Consider the following 18,543-nt stretch of genomic DNA (forward strand, 5'->3'; position numbering starts at 1 on the left):
GGCTCTGCACTTTCCTTGGGCATTTATTACAAAAACAAGAACAGGAACTTTACAGAGGCAACACAGAGAGAGGTCTGAGCCCCCCCTCCCATGAAGGGCCCCCCCAACCTGGGCCTGGCCCACAGCACCCCCACATGGAGCTACTGCATCTCTAGGGCCTGACCGGCACAGCACGGAGACAGGCCCACGCGGGAACAAGCCGCCACTCAGAGGCCGCCTGCAGCTTTCTGGGGCAGAGAGGGGGAAGGTGCTTGGTGCACAGGACAGACAGACGGACGGGGGTGGAAGGCAGGAGGATGCTGCAAGTTACCAATGGGCCCAGGGCAGGGCTCTGCTCCGCAGGGGGCCCGGTGCCATGGCACCGAGCAGCGTAAAGGCACCTGGGAACGCCACCCGGGACCTCCCCAAGGGGAGCTCGGCCCCAGGCAGGCAGACGGGAGAGAGGCCCCTTAACCCTTCAAGCGCTGGGAGAAGTCACTGCAGTGACTATCCGCGGGATCAGGCGGTGCCGGCCCAGGATGCCTGGAGGTGACACCCCTTGCCAGCACCGGCACCGACAGCAGCCTCTGCACCTCCCACCCATGGTCCTAGCAAACAGACTGCCAACCCCACCCCCGCAGCAACTAGCCAGCCTCAGGGCCCCCAAGCAGCTACACAGCTTGGCCCACCTGTGCTGGTGCTCACAGTCATCGCCAGAACTCAGGGGCGGCATGGGAGGTCCCCCCCTTTCCCACCAGCCGAGCAGGACTTGCAAGGGGGAATCCCCAGCCCGGGCAGGGACGGGCATGACAAACCAGTCGTGCCACACCAACGTCCCCCTGAGCTGGCAAGGCACCAACACCAGCACCCCAAGACAGAGCCAGGAATAAGGTGCCAAGCAGCGTCTGGCGCACCCCCGCCAGGCCGGGCACCTGCAGCACCCAGCCGGGGGTGCCAGGGAGAGCGCGGGGAGCTGGCGTTTCTACAAATAAATTAAGGAAATAAACTAGCAACCCAACAGCTGAGTGGGGGGAGCGAGTCTCTGCCCCTCACCCCCAACCCCCTGCTCAGAGCCAGGGGCTATAGATGGACGCTCTGTTCCCAGTGTGGCAACTCCTCAGGACCACGTAGTTCCTGGGCTCTGACCCTGGGGCCCAAACCAGACCCCAGCAGCCGATGTCCCAGCTCCCCAGCCCAGTGGGCAGGATTCTCACAGTGCTGGCAGGGCGCAAGCCGCCCCGGGGCAGCCCCAGCCCCCTGCGCACGCCAGGGCCACGGCTAGTGCAGGAGGGGCCCACCAAAGGGCATGTGACCTGGGCTGGCACACGGGGCCAGCAAGCTAGATGGGGAAGGAGCCTGCACTGGACTGGTGCCGCCAGGGCTCGGTTGCTGGGCACAGTCTCTGCTGTGGGGGACGGAGGCCCGAGTCCGGTGAGTTCCCAGGGCGGCAGCCGTTGGCCAGCTCCTCCCGTGGGGGCGTCTGCCCGCTGGCCAGGCTGGTGAGGTACGTGTGCAGGAGCTGGGCAATCTCATCCACCTGGAGGGGAGCAAAGGCCAGTCAGGGGCACTTGAGGTATCTTGGAGCCTGGGGTCGGCCCGGCGCCCCGGGCTCAGCCCTGGCTCCCCGGCCCCCCGCTGTCCCTACACAGTCCCCGCCACCAGCGCTGGGCTCTTGCGGGGGGCGACCCAGCCGGTGCTGCAGGGAGGCCTCGCTCCGCCTGCGTGGGGAGGGGAGGGAGTGCAAGGGCCTTACCCGGGAGCACTCGAAGAGCAGGTCCCTGTCCCCCACGGAGAGGCGGAAGGTGCTGCTCTCAGACACCCCGAAGGACGAGATGCGGCCGTAGCAGAAGCTGTCGAAGGGCTCAGCTTCCCCAGGCTTGTACAGAGACACAGCCTTGGCCCCGATGCCCAGCCATAGGCGCTGGGGGCAGCTGCCCTCCGCGCTCTGCAGACAGATGGAGAGTCAGGGGCAACCCCACAGACCCTCCCTTCCCCCCAGACCCGTTTCCAGTCCTGCGTCCCCCAGGCCCCACCAGCCCCAGCTCCATCCCCTGCCCTCCCAACCCCAGTCAGGCTGCTCAATGCCCCCTGAGAAGTTCAGGGTAATGATGGGGGGACGCTGTGGCTTCCCCCAGTGGGGCTCAGTCTCCTGTGGGGTGGGCCCCCAGAAATCTCCCCCAGGAAATGTTCATCTCCTAGCTGTGACCCACCTCCATGCAAAACCCCAGGGGAGCGAATTTAAAATGGCTACCCCCCCTCCCCCCCAGCAGAGCAGCTCCTGTTTCTGTAGGTCCTACAGAAAGCATGCCCTGTGCTTCGCTGCCGGCTTTGCAAAGGGGACAGGGCCTGGGGGGCACAACCCTGCTCCCGGGACCCCAGCCCAGGGAAGGGGCTCACCGTGTGGAAGTCGACATCGAAGAGGGTGGAGCCAAACCCTGGCCACTCCCGCACCAGCGCCAGGTAGGCGGCCATGGCCTCGGCCCGGTGCATGCCCTGCAGCAGCTTCCACCTGTCCACAATGGCGGCCATCACGCTGGCCCCCTCCTCGCGCAGACGGCCACGCAGCTTCTGGTCCTGCTCCGCCTGCTGCTTGGCCAGCGAGTGGCCCCAGGGCAGGGCGCCAGCCAGCAGCCCCGCACGGAGGCGGGTGCCGGAGCACCGGGGCGGGCCCTGGCAGGAGGCCCGGAGGCGGGAGTGCAGCGCGTGGACGGGGAAGAGCTCCTCCGGGCGGGGTACGGGGGCGTGCGTGGAGAAGTCGCTGTTGAGGGTCTGCAGGCGCAAGGCGGCCAGGGACTGCAGCGTGTCCTCCGACGTGGGCACGTAGCCCCGGATCACCATCTCGTGGGCCTGCAGTGGAGGGGCGGGGCTCAGCCAGGGAGCCAGGATGTGGTCCAGGGGGTAGGGAGGGGGTGGCTTAGCCAGGAAGCAGCTCCAGCAGGGAACAAGGGCTTGAGCAGGGGATTCAGCCATGGAGCAGCCCCAGGGGGCAGGTGGGGGGGGTAGGAAGAGACAGGTGAGTAGCCTGCCCTCCACACCCCACATGCATGAACCTGTTCAGCCCCCTTGGAGGTTCACACAGGCCATCTCACCCACCATCATAATGCAGCCCCCTCTGGAGTAGGGTGCAGCAGCTGTTGGGGCTGGAAGCACTGGGGGTCCTGGGCCAGGATGCAGGGCTGACACCCCCATGGTGATGCAGTGGCAGGAGCTCAGAGCTGCAGCATTGCCCCACGCGCCTGGCGCCCTGGGGCAGGGTTCTGGGAGCCCCGTCACAAGCAGCCGCCCTGCTCAGCCCAAGCCAGTGTCCGGCTCCTACCTGCTCAAACAGGAGGGTGAACTCCACGCTGTCCCGGGGCACGTTCTCTGTGTCCAGGAAGCCGTAGTGCTTGAAGCAGAGTCTCCAGGTCGAGTCCTGCGTCGTCTCCTCCCCTGCCAGGCTGGGCGAGGCCGAAGGAACAGACGGTGCCCGTTAGCACCAGGACACCCGGACCCATGCAACCCCCGCCCCCCAGCTTCTCCTGGGGCAAACGAACCACCCAGGCCCAGGCAGAACTGCTGTATCGCCATGGGGCCCAGGCAATTGACATTCCCCCCAACACATACTCTGGTTCCTCCCGCCCGCATGGGCACGCCTGCCTTCCCCTCCCACTGGCTCCCCGCAGCTCAGGGCTTCAGCCTCCCCCCTCCCCTCCAGCCCGCTCACCTCCCCATGGTTCCCCCCAGCCCCCTCTTCCCAGGCCCCATTATGATGGCTGCACGGGGGGACATTTACTTTTCAAACCTGGTGAGGACGTCGGCCACCAGCGTGGCCCTGCCCACGGGCCGCTCGTGGTGCCGGTTCTGCTCGTAGAGTGCAAAGACGTTGGGGCTCTGAGACAAGCCCAGCCGAGCCACCAGCTCCCGGGCCACCTGGGGCGAGACAAAGGCAACCAAGGGGTGACTACGTGCCCCGGGCCACGGCGCTCAGGGCTGCAAAGGGACACAGACAGGTCACAGCGGGGAATCCCGGACGCTCCCCCAGTGGCTCCCACCCACCTTCCGCAAGAGGGGCTGCCCCACGCCCCGGGGCACCAGAGCCGGGGTCTGCACAGGAGCCCCCAGGCTGCTTACCACAGCCCTGAGCCCAACTGCTCCCCACACAGGGCCCGGTGCCCCCTCATGGCTTAACCCTGGTGCCCCAGCCTGGGCACTGGGGTTCCAGCCGGCCACCTATCGGGAGCCTCCCCTCCATGCTGGGCCCCCAACAGCCCATCACGCCCGGACACCTGCCCCAGGCAAGGGGGTGAGGGGCCACCCCCCATCCCCCGCTCACCTCCTCAGCCGTGGTGTGGGAGCTGATGGCCACGGTGCAAGCGGAGGTTCCAGGGCAGTGCACGGTGCAGAGCATGTCCTGCCGCTGGATCAGCACCACGATCTCGTCCAGCGAGGGCACGCACTCCCGCACCCGGGTCTTGCCCAGGGCCGCCCCGATGAAGCGCCCGTACTCCGCCATCTCCGAGCCAGGGAACTCGCTCTCTGTCCTGCAGAAAAAGCCGCGGGGGCATCAGGGAACCAGCAGCACCAGCCACGCTGCCCAGAATCCAGCCCCTGGGGTCCAGCTGCCATCACTCCCGACCCCCAGAGCCAGGCCACAGGGGATGTAATATGGGCAGCCTGCAGCCAGGACCTTGCCCCTTGCTCTGCACCAAGGGCACCTGGCCCTCAGCCCTCACGGCCGCTCCATCCCCCAAGCCGGAGCGAGTCCTCCAGCAGCTCCCCCGGGGGCTGTAGGACCAGGGTGCCCAGATCCCACCCGCACTACAGTCCCCCTCGCCCCCCGGCCTGGCTGGGAGCTCACAGGGTATTTGCTGTCTGCTGACAGGAGTCAGGTTTCCCACACCAGAGCTGGGAAGGCAGTGGAGCTGGGAAACATGGCACCTGGAGCCGTCAACCCACGGAACTCACTGCCACAAGATCACACTGAGCCTGAGGGCTCAGAAAATCCGACAGGGGCTGACACAGACGTAGGGAACGAGGGGCCAGAGCTCCAGCGGAGGGGGCATGTACCCCCCTGCTCCAGGCCTTCTTCCAAGCTCCCCATGGGGCGAGGGGTCTGCAGAGCAAGGCCCTTCACCCCTCAAGTACACGGCACCTCCTCTGGGCAAACCCGCACTGCCTCACTCCCCTCCCAAGGCCCCCAGGGCCCAGCACACCCTGCTCCCGCTCCCCCAGGACCCAGCACGCCCCCCCTCCCCCAGGCCCGGCACGCGCCCCATCCGCAGCGTTCTCCGCACCCCCTGCACTCGCCTGCCCAGGTGGAAGTTTAGGTAGCGCAGAACCGGCGGGGAGGGCAGGAAGGTGCAGCTCATGCAAGTGAGCAGCTGCCAGCAGCGCAGGTTGCCCAGCCCCCCAGGGGCCGGCGGCTCCGTGGTCTGCTTGACCAGCTGGCAGTAGATCTCGTCAACCAGGGGCTGCAGATCCAGGCAGGTCTGCAGGATGCCCTGGATCAGGGGCACTGGGTCTCGCTCCGACTCCAGCTGCTGCAGGGAGTTGAAGAGCTTCACGGCCTCGTCACGCAGGGTCATGTAGCCGTGGGGGCCGGGGGCTGGGGGAAGATGGCTCAGTTAACGGGGCAGGAACCAGGCAGGTCAGGTGTGGGTCCTGGCTTGGCCAAGTGCTCCCAGGGCCGGGCCCTGGATCTCGCTCAGCCTCAGCTCGGCCCCGACTGAGCTCGAGGGACAGACACAGGGCAGCACCTGGCACAATGGGGATCCCCCCCATCACCAAACACCCACCCAGACCCCACCAGGCACGAGTGTCACCATGGCGACCCAGAAGGGAACACCCTGCACCCTCCAGGCACAGGTGCTGGGCCTGCTCCCCTGGCAGCTTGGAGCGGGGCAGTGCCCACCCCCCAGCAGGGGCTGGCCAGGAAAGAGCTGGGCTGGTGGGTGGGTCAGAGCCCAGCTCGGCTCCTGGCAGCAACCCCAGCCTCTTCCTGCCCCACAGGAGCGCTGTGCCCAGCCCCGGCGACAGAGGGAGCCCAGCGCAGCATGGGCTGGGACCCTGCCCCACTGCTGGGCATGAGAATCACGACACACGGACAGGCAGGGGCCCGGGCAGCAGCCCAGCCGAAAGCCCGGAAACGTACGGCAGTGACGGCAGCAGGGCCTGCAAGGGGGAGGCTCCTCTTCAGCCCCCCGGGGCAGCGCCTCCCACTCCCTGAGCTCCCCATTCATGGGGCGGCATTCCCCCTGTCCATGGAGCCCCGTGCAGCACATCCAGCCCCCCACACACAGGGAGCCGCAGAGCTCAGCTCTCCCTCGCCCGCTCACCGCGGTGGTCGGAGCTGCCGTACGGGAAGGGCAGCAGGGGCGCATAGAGCGGGCCGCTGGTGTAGCGCAGGACTGGGTTGCAGCGGTAGATCTGCTCCAGGATCTCCGGGCTCCCGCGGTTCTCCTGGGGAGACAAAGGAGCAGCCGGGGCTGCAGAGCAGGGGGCGAGGCACAGACGGGCGTGGCAAAGGCAGGTGCTGGGGCTCCGGGTTCCAGTCCCGGGGGCCTCTTCTCTGCCCCCAGGCACCGTGCGCTGCAGGCCATGGTTTTGGGGAGGGGGGGTGTTCCCGGGGAGCCAGTGATGGTCCCAGCAGCTTCCCCACCCGAGGGCTGAGAGTCGGCCAGGGCTGTGGCAAGGCCTCCGGCCAAGGGGAGAGGAGGGTCCCAGGGAGAGCCATGGGCCGGCCAAACGCGCCCCCACCCCGGCCTTACCTCGATGTCGTGCATGAGCAGCTGCGTGGGCGTCTGCACGGGGGCCTTGCTGTGGATCACCTTCTGCACGGCGCACACCCAGTGCACGGCCTCGTTCAGGTGCTCTGTGAACAGGCGGTAACAGTGCTTCCGGCCAAACACCGTCACGCTCCAGTAGCCTGCGAAGGGCAGAGCGCTCACACCGGCCGCCGGGCCCCGGGCCGCCAGCCCCACCAGCCCCAGCCCCCTCCCGCGCTCCAGGCAGAAGCCAGCTTCAGAAAGCAGGAGCCTGGCCCCCTGCACCGGCGGCTGGGCCCAGGCCTTGCCAGCCCGAGCTGGGCCCAGGGGGCAGGGGCTAGTGTCCAGAGCAGGCCCCTCCAGGGAGCCACATGCAGCCCGGGGGGATGCGCTGGACGTCGAGCCAGACGCCGGTGAGGTCTGTGTTCCAGACTGACGTCCTCCCGGGCCCCTGCTAAGGGTGAACCCTCCCCAGCATCTGCACCACTGGCCTGGGGCAGGGACCCTACCGGTCTCCTTGTAGGTCTGCTTGTCAGGCCACAGCACGGAGCAGAGGCTGGTGAGCACCAGGGTGCCAAGGCGCCTGGCCCCCACCTCGCTGCCGCTGTAGTAATCCAGGGAGTCCTGGGTCAGCACAAACCAGTACTTCCGGGGCCGGATCCATGGGCCCTTCACGCCCCCCCGTGCCTCCCTCTGCAGCCAGCCTGAGGGGACGGAGAGACGAGGTGAGCTCCCCCAGGGCCCAGCACCACCCTGCCCACACTTGTGCTCCCCACACCTCCCTCGGCAGCCAGCCTGGGGGGACAGAGAGACGGGCTGAGCTCCCCCAGGGCCTCCCCCCAGGTCCCCGCCAGCCGGTTCTCCCCCACCTGGGCAGTTCTGGTTTGCAGCCCCTTGGGTCCCCCCAGGAGGTGGCCCCCCAGGGAGAGGGAGCGGGGGAAGGGATTGAGCTGGCCTGGGGGGGGTGGGGGTGGGCGAGCCGCTGCTGAGCAATGGGCAGCCAGGACCCACCCTCCACGTACCTGCTGCGCAGTCCAGCCCCTGAGGGACCCCTGCACGGCTCCAGAGCCTCCTTGGCAGCTGGGGGGCAGGGGCAGGGGCAGGGCTGCAGACGGAGCTGGCCTGGCTGTGGCTCCCCGACAATACAGCTCGGGGAGGGGGGGGTTCCAGCCGGGGAGCCGCCACTCACGTCTGGCCAGCGCCTTATGCAACCACAGGAAGCTGGCTGGTCCTGGGCCATGACATGGGGCCTTCAGGGCTCCCCCGCCCCCAGCCACTGCCTGCAGCCTCAGCCCAGAGCAGTGGGAGCCAGCCGGGCTGGGGCAGCGTCTGAGGAGCCAGTTCAAGACCCCAGGCTCCTTGGAGCCCCAAGTTCAAATTCCAGCAGGGCCAGGCCAGCGTGGAGCCCTCCCCGTCCCCAGGGACCTGCCGCGGGAAGGAGGGAACTGCCCAGACGTCTGTCTGCCCCTTCGGTCCCCCCCAGCCCCTCACCCACCTTTCACGATGGCATCAGGATCATCCTCCACTGGCCCCGGCCCCTTCTCCGTGATGAGGCTGCGCATCTCCTCCGAGACCGGCAGGGACCTGGGACCAAGACAGGGGGTGAGCAAGGGGCCCCAGGACCCGCCAGGCCCCTGCGCACCCAGCTTGGCACAGGCAGGGCTCAGCTCCCTCGCCCGGGGCACCAGGCGGGCACAGGCCACGTGGCAGCAGCTCCACTCAGCCCCTGGCCCGCGGGGCTCGCAGCCAGGCTGGGGCTGGAGGCAGGAGACAACGGTGGCCCCAGAGGGGGCAGCAGCCTGCCTGCCTCGGCCTGAGCGGAGACAGAGGGCACCCCCAGCGTGGCCCAACGGGCACCCTCGGAGACCCTGCCAATGCCCAAGTTCTCACCAAGGAGTCTGGCAGGGGAGGGGGATTCATGCCTCACATCATCCCAGCCCCCCCCCCCCAACAAACCGCTGCAAAGCCAGCCCCACCCCTGGGGGGGGGTCTAGCCCCATGCACTTGGCCTCTGCCGAGACGAGAAGAGGGGTCATCTCAGCCCCCGACGGTCCCCCCCAGTGAGCATGCAAGGCTCGCACGCAGTGGGGCGGTGGCAGGGGGTGACCCAGTCCAATCCAGAGGGGAATGGCCCCCCAGTCAGCAGGACAGAAACGTCCCCGTCCCCCGCTGCCCATGGTGGGAAAGCAGCCGAGCCCTCAGATGCAGATAACCCCGGCTAAAAATATCCCGCTTGCCCGCACGCCTGCCAAGGAATTCGGAAAATGAACCACCAAGAAAAACCCTGGTGGCAGGGGCTGAGGGGGCAGCGTCGCCGGCACCTGACCCAGCCCTCGGGACCCCCCCACCCCTCTCCCCGCACCGCGGGGCCCTGATCCTGCTGCCCAAACCAGACCCCTCCCCCCACGCTCCCCACACAAGGCCCTGACCCAGCCCTCCGGACCCCCCCCACCATGCTCCCCCCCCACGGGGTGCTGACACAGCCCTCTGGACCTCCCCCCACCATGCTACCCCCACCGCGGGGCCCTGACACAGCCCTCCAGACCCCAGCAGGAGCATCCCAGCTCCCGGCTCTGCTCCAAGAGCCCTGCCCGTGACCCCCTGTGGGTGCAGACCCAGGGCAGCTCCCTCATAGCGCCCAGGCATCGTTACAGGCTTCGCGCTTCCCAACAGCTCCTGGGGCAGCCACTCGGATCTCCACTCCACAGGGGGGAAACTGAGGCAGAGAAGGGCAGTGACATGCCCAAGGTTGCCCCAAGAGTCAGATCTGACTCTCAGCCCCCCATCCCCGAACACACACACACCCCAACCCACTCAATCCTGCTCCCCCTGGATAGAACCCAGGAGTCCTGGCTCCCACCTCCCCTGATCTAACCCACTGGAGCCCACTCCCATCCCAGAACCAGGGAGTGAACCCAGGACCCAGGAGTCCTGGCTCCCAGCCCACTGCTCTACCCACTGAACTTTATTGCCTCGCCTCTCCTCTCCCCATACGTGGGGTCAGGGGCACCATGGCTGAGACCTGCCCTTGCTGTCTGAGGGGATGAGAAAGGCCAGGGCCAGGCAAGGAGCAAGGCTGGGGGCCGTGACCCAGATGCAGGGAGCCAGCAAGGCCCTGCCCCCAACCCTGTCTCTCCCCCTCCCCCAGCCTGCCACCTGGATAAGGAGCTGCTGCCCAACCCCATCCCACTCACGACCAAGGCCCAGGTGGGCAACAGATGAGCCGTGAGTCACTTCCGGCAGGGCCAGGCAGCGGGACCCGCTGCCGAGAGCCGGGGCTGCTGGCAGAGCCAAGTGCCGATGGGCTGGCACCTGGGCACTGCCCCACAATAGTCTCCCCTTCCGGCAAAGCCAAAACCTGCCGAGCACCCTGTGACCCCCACTCCGGCTCAGCCGGGGCAGAGCCTGGGGGGAGCTCAGACCATCTGGGAGTGGTCGGGGGCCAGGAGCTCGGCCCAGGATGGGGGCACCTGGGGATCAGGGCTGGGTACCACAGCGAGCCTACACCACGGGGAGAGGGGCCCAGAGGGGATGGCAGACAGGGGCTGGGGGTGTCATCACTAGGGGGCAGGGCCGGGGGCAAGGAGCAGGGCCTCCGCCTCCTATTGGCAAAGAGGGCAGGGGGCCCAGCAGGGGCTCTGCGCCACCAGCCCCCTGGCCCGGCTGCGAGGCCCCTGGGGAAGGGGGCACCATGCCAGGGGCCAGCCACGTGGCAGCTGGTTATCGGCAGGGCCAGGCAACGGGAGCAGGGCCCGGTGCTCAAGCAGCCCGTGAGCCGAGGAGCCAAACCAGGGGCCGTCCCTGGGCCCCAGGCCGGGTTTCCTGCCACTGCCGGGCCATTCCAGGGGAGCAGGGGCCATGCTGGGCCCAGGCTGGGTGCCCGAGGGCGGCCAGGCCCAGGTCACTCACCGTTCGGGGCCGCTGCCGGAGCGGACAGGCTGGGTCAGGCTCAGTGGCAGTGGCCCCTGGGGAGGAAAGGCAGAGGTGCCGTTAGAGTCCCAGACCCCCAGCCACGCGCGCCAACACCCCACACCTACCCCGGCCCCACTCACCCCCACAGCAGGCCTCACGTAAGGACCTGCCAGAGGTCTCAGCCCCGGGCCCAGCCCCTCTCAGGAGGGGGGCTTGTGGCCGCTGCTGCCATGGGAGCGGGTGACGTCCCCATCCCAAGCCACTTCCCCATGAAAGAAGGAAGTGAGTGACCCACAAAGCCAGCCCATCCCCCAAGCTGGCCGGGGCCTGGGACCCATCCGCCCCTCCCCCCCGCCCCCCGGCTGCATTCGGGGGCCGTGGCCAGGTGAGCAGGCCCTGGATCCTCAGCCAACCCCGCCAGGCTCTGTCCTGTGCAGCATTGCACAAGATTGCTGCTGGGTAACACGCTCACAGCACAAAGTCCCATTGTCACTGGGGCTGCCGACTTCCCGCCTGCGTCCACCGGCAGAGACCCCAGCCCAGCAGCTGGACAGATGCTGGATCCTCCCCAGCTGCAGGGCTTGGCTTTACTGATGCCCCATCCCTCCCTGCTCTGGGCCTGTGACGACCGAGATGGGGCCGGGGGGGGCGGGGGGGAGCGACACTGCAGGCAGCACAAAGGGGCATCAGCAGAGCGTGGGTGGGGGGGCACCCCCAAGACTAGAAAGTCCCACTGTTCCAGAGTGGAGGGGGAGAGCAGGGCAGAGAAAGCAGGGGGCTGAAAGTCAGGACTGAGGGGCACAGGGAGAGCTGGAGGAATGGAGGAAGGCCAGGGCTCAGATACCAATGGCCTGTGGGTCAGGAGTGAGGGGCAATGGCAGAGCTGGGGGGGGGGGAAGCCCAGGACTGGGCTAGCAGGGGGCTGTGAATGAGGGGCACTGGTCCAGTCAGAGCTGGGGGCGGGGGAGCCCAGGGCTGGGCTAGCAGGGGGCTGCAAGTCGGGAATGAGGGGCACTGGCAGATATAGGCACAGTAAGAACAAACCCCCTCAAGGAAGCCCCATGCCCTGTCCGAGTTGACGGGCCATTCACAGTTTGGGGGTGGGGGGCGCACGCTAGCGACTGGATGCAAAGGAAAGGAGGCTGCAGCTAAAAATAGAGCCACAGAGAGGCGGGGTAGGGGGCCGGGGGAGCGACTCCAGCAGGTACTGAGACGTGGCCCTGGGGGACGAGGGCTCGGCTGACCTGTGGCATTAGCAGCACCTGTTCCCAATATAACCATAGCCCCTGCACTGACAGCCTGGCTCCTCTCAGTCCCAGAAGCACTGGGGGCGGGGGGGGGGGTCTGGCTGGGGCCCCCTTGCACCCAGCCACAGAGCAGGGGAGGATTTTCCCCACTCCCCGAACAGCTTCCCGGAAGATCTTCAGCCGAGCCGCGGGGCCTTGGCTGCCTCCCAGCTGCGGGGGAGCCGCGGGCTCTTTCCCAGCGATATAAATAACAGGCAGGAGCCAGGCCCCAGCGTGCAGGACTGGGGCGGCTGCTCCCACGATGGGGGGTGGGGGTGCTCCCAGCACAGCTGGGGCTGGTCGGTGGGGTGCTTGGCGAGGCGGCTGCCCAGACCTAGCCGCAGCACCCATCCCAGCTCCCCAGGGGCAGGCAACAGCCGGGGCCCAGGCAGGTCCCCGGCACCGAGGTCAGGGAGGAGTCACTCCTTTGGCTCTGCTGCCTGCCTCCCTGGCAGGGAAACACTCATCAGCCCCAGAGAAAGGGACCCCCCCCTTAAAGAGACAGCCCCCTCTAAAACCACCCCACGGGCTCCCCACAAGCCACATCTGGGCAGCGGCCACTGGGAGCGCCGGGGCACCGGGAAGGCAGTGCGGGCTCTGCCCCCGGGGCGACGAGGGGCGTCATGGCCCATGCTGATGGCAAGTCCTGCGGAGCGGAACGGTGACAGGTGCCCAGGTGTGTATAACTGAGGGGCACCGGTTTCCTTAGCACCCGCTCCAGCTGCACGGCACGGAGCCGGGGACCCCAGCTCCCCAGCCCCACACGTATCAGCCCTGGGGCTTAGGCAGGGGCTGGGAACTCGGCCTGCACAGACAGGTGCTCACGGGGGCCCCGGCAGGGCAGCCACGCCCCACACAGCACATGACCCGTCATGGTTTGATAACGTCTTCCCCACAGACCGCACGGCGGGGGCAGGGCCCAGCGCGCTGCTCAGCCTAGCCCAGCAGGACGCGGAGGCAGAGCAGCCACCAGCGCCCGTGGGCCCCCGAGCCGGCCCCCCTTTGCACAGGCCTTGGGGAAGGGGAAGCACGAAGTCTCCTTATCAAACAGCAGGGAGTCCCCAGCGTTATCAGCCTCCTCCACACAGGGCAGCCCGAGGGCAAACCAGCAGCTTCCCCAGGCTCGGAGGAAGCGGCCGCAGGCGCTGCCAGACCCTGCACTGCAATATGACCTGTCTCCACGCACCCCTGGGACGGCCCCGCCACTCCCACACTGGCACCAAGCCTCGCCCTGCGGTGCTCTGATGGCAACGAGGAACAACAGCCCCGTAGTCTGGGCACCATCCGGAGCTGGCAGGTCCATGAAAGGCCCTGGGGCAGCCCAAGGGCCGGGAGCACCATAAAGCCACTGGGGCCCTGCGAGGCCATTTGGTCGCTGCTGGCATTTCACTGGCCTGGCCGGTCTCTCTGCTGCACTGGGGGCAGCCCCCCCACAACCATGGGCCTCTGCCTGGGACTCAGCACCCCGGCCCTGCTGCTCCCTGCCCCGCAGAGGGGTGGGCAGCTCTGCTCCCCAGCAGGCTCCACCGGGAGAGACAGGCCAGTCCAGGGGCTGCTGCACCAGCGTCCGAGGTCAGCACCAGGGCTCAGATCCCAGGACAGGCTGAGGAATGGGGGGGGACCCTGGCTCAGTACCCAGGACCCCCAGCACCCTCGAGCCGTTGGGCACTCCATGTCTGGGTCAAGAGGGACAGAGCTACCCAATCCCGGCCCTCACATCGCTCCAGATGGGGGCTGCGCCTGACCACTGCCCTGACACAGGGCCCTCCCCACACCTCAGCCCCCTGCAGCCGTGACACCAAACCCACGGACACTGCCTGGAGGCTGCAGTGTAAGAAGCTGCCTGGGTCTGCTCCCACGGCCAGCACCCCCCCACCCCCTTGGGTCCTGCTCAAACCGCCGAATCCTTCCCCACAGGGCCCACTCACATGGCTAGTGCCCCCTCCACTCCCGAGCCCCTCCCCACGGGGCCCGCTCACACACCCCGAGCCTCCCTGTCCCACTCACATGCCCCCCCACCCCAGGGCCCGCTCACACACCCAGCACCCCTGCCCAGCTCACACCCCCGAGCCTCCCACCCCACCCCAGGGCCTGCTCACACGCCCAGCACCCCTGCCCAGCTCACACCCCTGAGCCCCCACCTCGGGCCCACTCACATGCCCAGCACCCCTGCCCAGCTCACACCCCCGAGCCCCCCACCTCGGGCCCACTCACATGCACAGCCCCCCGCCCCCCCCATCATTCTGGTTAGCCAGGAATTTGCAGGGGCACTTGGCTCCATCCACCAGCAGCCCTGGGGCAACAGAGGCACCCCTCCTTCCCCTCTGCTCCCCCCGGCCCGCCATCGGGCAGCTAGAACTCCGGAGATCTGAGCCTGTGGGGCTGGTGCTGTCCTGGGGCTGAGAGGAGGCCGCCCGCTCCCCAGCGCCGCCGGGTGCAGGATTAGCTCCCAGCTCACACGTTCGGCCCCCAGGGGCCTGGCACTGGGGCCCCCACACCAGCTCTCACATGCTCTGAATTACAGCACCAAGTGGCATTAAAGGGGCAGGATCACCTGGGTCCTTCCAGGAGAGAAGAAGCAGCTCCCACTCCCCCTGCACCTGGGACAGACCCCAGCCTCCTTAGCCGGTGAGCAGCAGTCGGGGGGCCTGGAACACAGAGCTCAGGGTACAGAGACCAGCCCTCTCTGTCCTCCAGCGCTGCCCCCAGTCAGGGGAGGGGGCGATGGTGTGGACTGGGGAGTTGGCAGCTAGCAGGGAGAGACACTGTTTGCTCTGGGGTTATGTGAAGGATTCTGGCCCCTTTTGACAGCCCAGAACCCTCTATTTAAGGCCCAGGATGAGCCAGGGCTCTGGGGAGCCTCAGACACGCGGTGGCAGCTCGGGGCTCCCCTCCCCATTGCCAGCACCACACGCACCTCCGCTGAGATCACCTTGCTGGGTTGGGCCTGGGCGAGGGCCAGGTCCCGGGGGCGAGGGGGGAAGATACACACCCTGTGCACCAACCGCAAGAGTGGCAGCAAGTCAGACAGCATCCTGCGCCCCTCCTGCACACACCACCACGGGAGGGCAGCGTGGTCCTCGGTGGGCGTCACAGCCTCCCTGCACACAGTCTGACCCATGCCACAGCCCCTTTACCTCCCCAGTTGGTGAGAATTCCCCGAGGGGGTCGGCTCACCCGCGGCCAAGGGCGCATCAGTGGACAGCGGACGTGGACTTCCAGAAAGCCTGGGACGAGGACACTCCCCAAAGGAAGCAGGCCTGGGGCTTCTCCCCTTTTAGGCTCTGCACAGACACAGAGAGACACAGGCCCTGTCCCCAAAGAGCTCTCTGAGGGAACAAGGCAGGCACAGGAATGGGAACCAAGGCCCAGAGAGACCGGCCACAATTTTCAGGAGAACTCAGCAGCCCGCTGTAAACCCGTCCCCATCTGCTGGGGCTGAGCCTGTGGAAATCTGGCCCAGGGCTCTCTGGAAAGCCGGAGCTACTTATCCAGGGTAGCACTGGGAGCCTGGGGCTGAGCCAGGAAATGGAGCCAGGGCCCCCAGGGCCCAGCCAGCCCCTCTAACCGCAGGGAGAAGTTCAGCAACATTTGCTGAAAGGCTGCAGCCAGCTCAGGGGTGCATGCCTCAGCAGGTCCTCTGCAGAGCCGGTGGGGATGGCGCTGCCTGCCTGGGAAGGTGGGAAGAGGTGACTGCAATGCAGGCTGCTAGGCAAGCGCTGGGAAACTGATGCAAAGAAACATGGTGTAACCCACCGGGGGCAAGTCAAACTCCAGGCCGTGAACTCACCACCAGACTGACCCCTCCCCTCCCCCGGGCACTGCCATACACAGAGCTGCAGGCCCAACCCAGCCCCAGGGGCGAGGGGACGCTCCTGCCTTCCCCTGCTCCTGGAGAAGGGGCCCTGTAGCCCCAGCTGGTGCCAGGGTGAAGGGCCTGTAGGTGCAGCTCCAGCAGCCAGAAGGGCCACCGACCCTCCCTAGGCCGCCCCTAATGGGACAGGCATACAGAGCCTTGGGGAGACCTCTGAGCCCCCGTGCACCCCCAGCAGGGTCCCTCGACACCCTCGCACTATTGGGGTGGCAGGCCCCCAAGGAAGCTAGGACCCAGCGGACGCCCCCCTCTCCTGATGTACAGTTTGATGCCACCTCCCTACCTTAGGGGTGCTTGGGGGGGGGCAGGGTCTGGGCCACCCCTTCCCCAAAGAGCTGGGAGCGGTCAGGGTGCCACTCAGCCTGCCACCAGGCTCCATGGACGGGGCAGGGCAGGGGGTGCCTGGATGCCATGAGCCGGGGCTGGGGGTCCCCGCTCACGGCAGGGACCCGGGGCTGCATCTCCCCGCAGGGCACGGGGACCCCAGCCACCGCGCGCTCAGCCCCCGTTGGCGGCGGGCACCAGAGCCCAGCGCTGCGGCTGGCCCTGCCGAGGCACCGGGCCCCTCTCCGGGGCTGAGCGCAGCTCGGGACGCGTCCCGTGCCCCCCACCCCGGGCAGAGGCAGGCTCCAAAGGAGGGAGCCAGCAGCGCGCACGGACGGCGGGGGCAGCGGTTCCGTGAGGGGGGGAAGGGGCCTGGCTCCGGGACCTTCCCACGTCCCGGCCCCAGCGTGCGGGGCTGCGGGAGCGCACCCCGCGGCGCCGGGGAGCCGGGCCAGCGCTGCGCCCCCGGAGAGCGCCCGAAGCAGCCGCGTCCCGCCAGCGGGCGGCCCGCGCCGGGCACCCACCTGGGCTCCCTTGCTCCGCAGCTCGAAGGACGATTCCTCCTCGGCCTCCCCGTCCGGCTCCTTGTCCGGCTCGCCATAGTCCCGCCGGAGCAGGGTGAAGCCCTGCCGACAGCACAGCAGCCACCAGAGCCCGCCCGGGAACGGCATCCCCCCGCCCGGGCTCCAGCCGCGCCGGGCAGGGCGGGCGCTGCCGCTGCGCGCCCGTCGGGCCGGGGAGCCCTGCGCGCTGCGAAGCCCTGATGCGCCCGGGCACCCTCGGCCTCTCGCGGGCCGCTCCCCCGGCTCCGGCTCCGGCTGGGGGCACCCGGCCCGCTTCCCTCCGCCCCCGGGCGGGGAGGGGGCAGGCGCGTCATGGGGCCCGGCCAATCGCTCGGCAGGTGCCCGAGGAGCCCCGCCTGCCGCCCCGGCCTCTTGCATCATGAGCCCCGCCGCGGGGGGGCCCTGCCCGGGCGGAGCGCGGACCTGCCGCGCCCGGACGGTGACCCCCCTCCGCGCGCTCCCCACGGGAAAAATCTGGCCACTTGTGTCTGTGATTCACCCCCCCCCCGCCAAGCAAAGAGCGTCTGAGTTTTCGGGGTCTCCGGGCAGGGGATGATGCAGGAGGCGAGCTTGGTCCTGGGTAGAGCCTTTGGCTTCCAGCGCTGGGACCCCACTTGGCAGCTCACCCCGCCATAGCAAACCCCGGCGCTAGTCCTTCCCCCGCGCCCCGCTCAGAGGCAGGTGCCCCTGGGGAGGGAAGGGGACCTGCTCCCTGCTCCCTAAGAGCCTTGCAGAGCAGAGGGCGCCAGGGTGAGAGTTCACCCCCCACCCGGAGAGCTGTGTGCAAAGGTCTCTTCAGCCCCTGGCCCCTGCTGGGAGGCCACAATCCTCTTATTGTGACCTCACTGCTGGTTGCCACGGAGGTGGCTGATGTCACAGGCAGAGGATTTTGACATCACTGGGCCAGAGAAGGATGCTGGACTCGCACAAAAGGGCCTGGTGCTATGAAAGGGGAGCAGAAATCCGGCCCTCTCCAGACTCTCAGCAGCTCCTGGTTAGAAGGTTATGACTTAAGAGACAAGAGAAACAAACAAAGCACTTCCTTCGCTGATCCCAGTGGCTTCACTGGCTCCATTGAATCCATTTGTTTAAAATGACCATTTGCAAAATGTTTGGTGCAGCCAGGAGAGCACTGGGGGCTGGTGCTTATTTCCTTTCAGAGACTCAGGGACTTTAAGGCCAGCAGGGACCATCATCATCTAGTCTGACCTGCAGGCCACAGAACCTCGCCCACCCACTGCTGTAAGCCACCCCTCACCTCTGGCTGGCTTTCAATAAACACTGCACAAGAACCAAACAACACGGACCCAAGAAGCCAGAATCAGCTGACTGAGTCACTCCACAAAACGACATGCTTTTCTGCCTGTACAGTGTCAGGGAAGTTTGCGGGATAGCAGGGGACTCCAGCTGCAGCTTGTGGGATTTCTGCCTGGGACAGAGCTAGGAGACACACAACGATGGGAGGGGAATTGTGGGTGTTGGTGTGCCAGATGGCAGGGGAGAGGGTTACTGTCTGACCCAGCCCCCACACCAAGATGCTCTTTAATCTACATGCAAAAATTCTAACCAGAAGTAATGACAAATCCAATTCAAACTGACACTGCAAACCTGCTGCTCTCTCCCTGCGGTGCCGAGGGGCAGCAGGGTCTGTCAGACCACCCACTGGGGTTACTATATCTTGAGCTAGAGGGGAGCAGCTACTTTCACTCTACATTTCTCTCAGCAGCCCCTTAGCATCATTTAAATGCAGGTGCATTACGAGCAGTAAGCGAACACGTGCAGCGATTTTCCAAAGGGCCGGTTGAAGGAAAGGACTTTCTGAAACCCCAGAGTAAAGGAAACTCAACCCAGTTCTGACCAGG

At 67.4% G+C, this 18,543-nt stretch overlaps 1 protein-coding gene across 3 annotated transcripts; it reads right to left on the reverse strand.

Annotated features, from left to right (window-relative positions):
- On the reverse strand, positions 1–16,965 carry PLEKHH3 (pleckstrin homology, MyTH4 and FERM domain containing H3). 3 transcript variants are annotated; one of them, XM_073325774.1, is made up of 13 exons: positions 16,643–16,965; positions 10,632–10,687; positions 8,218–8,306; positions 7,232–7,426; positions 6,726–6,883; positions 6,294–6,417; positions 5,266–5,563; positions 4,292–4,499; positions 3,761–3,888; positions 3,296–3,416; positions 2,377–2,826; positions 1,733–1,924; positions 1–1,516 (listed from the first exon to the last, which is right to left on the reverse strand). In XM_073325774.1, the coding sequence occupies exons 1-13, from the start codon at positions 16,787–16,789 to the stop codon at positions 1,319–1,321; spliced, it is 2,364 nt and encodes a 787-aa protein (XP_073181875.1). In that variant the 5' UTR covers positions 16,790–16,965; the 3' UTR covers positions 1–1,318. The 3 variants fall into 3 exon arrangements, with proteins under 3 accessions (XP_073181875.1, XP_073181874.1, XP_073181876.1); XM_073325773.1 differs by having other exon boundaries at positions 3,752–3,888; XM_073325775.1 differs by lacking the exon at positions 10,632–10,687 and having other exon boundaries at positions 3,752–3,888.
- Between the last annotated feature and the right edge of the window lie 1,578 nt (positions 16,966–18,543).

Source organism: Lepidochelys kempii, chromosome 27 (assembly GCF_965140265.1).
Source record: "Lepidochelys kempii isolate rLepKem1 chromosome 27, rLepKem1.hap2, whole genome shotgun sequence".
NCBI classification, from domain to species: Eukaryota; Metazoa; Chordata; order Testudines; family Cheloniidae; genus Lepidochelys; species Lepidochelys kempii.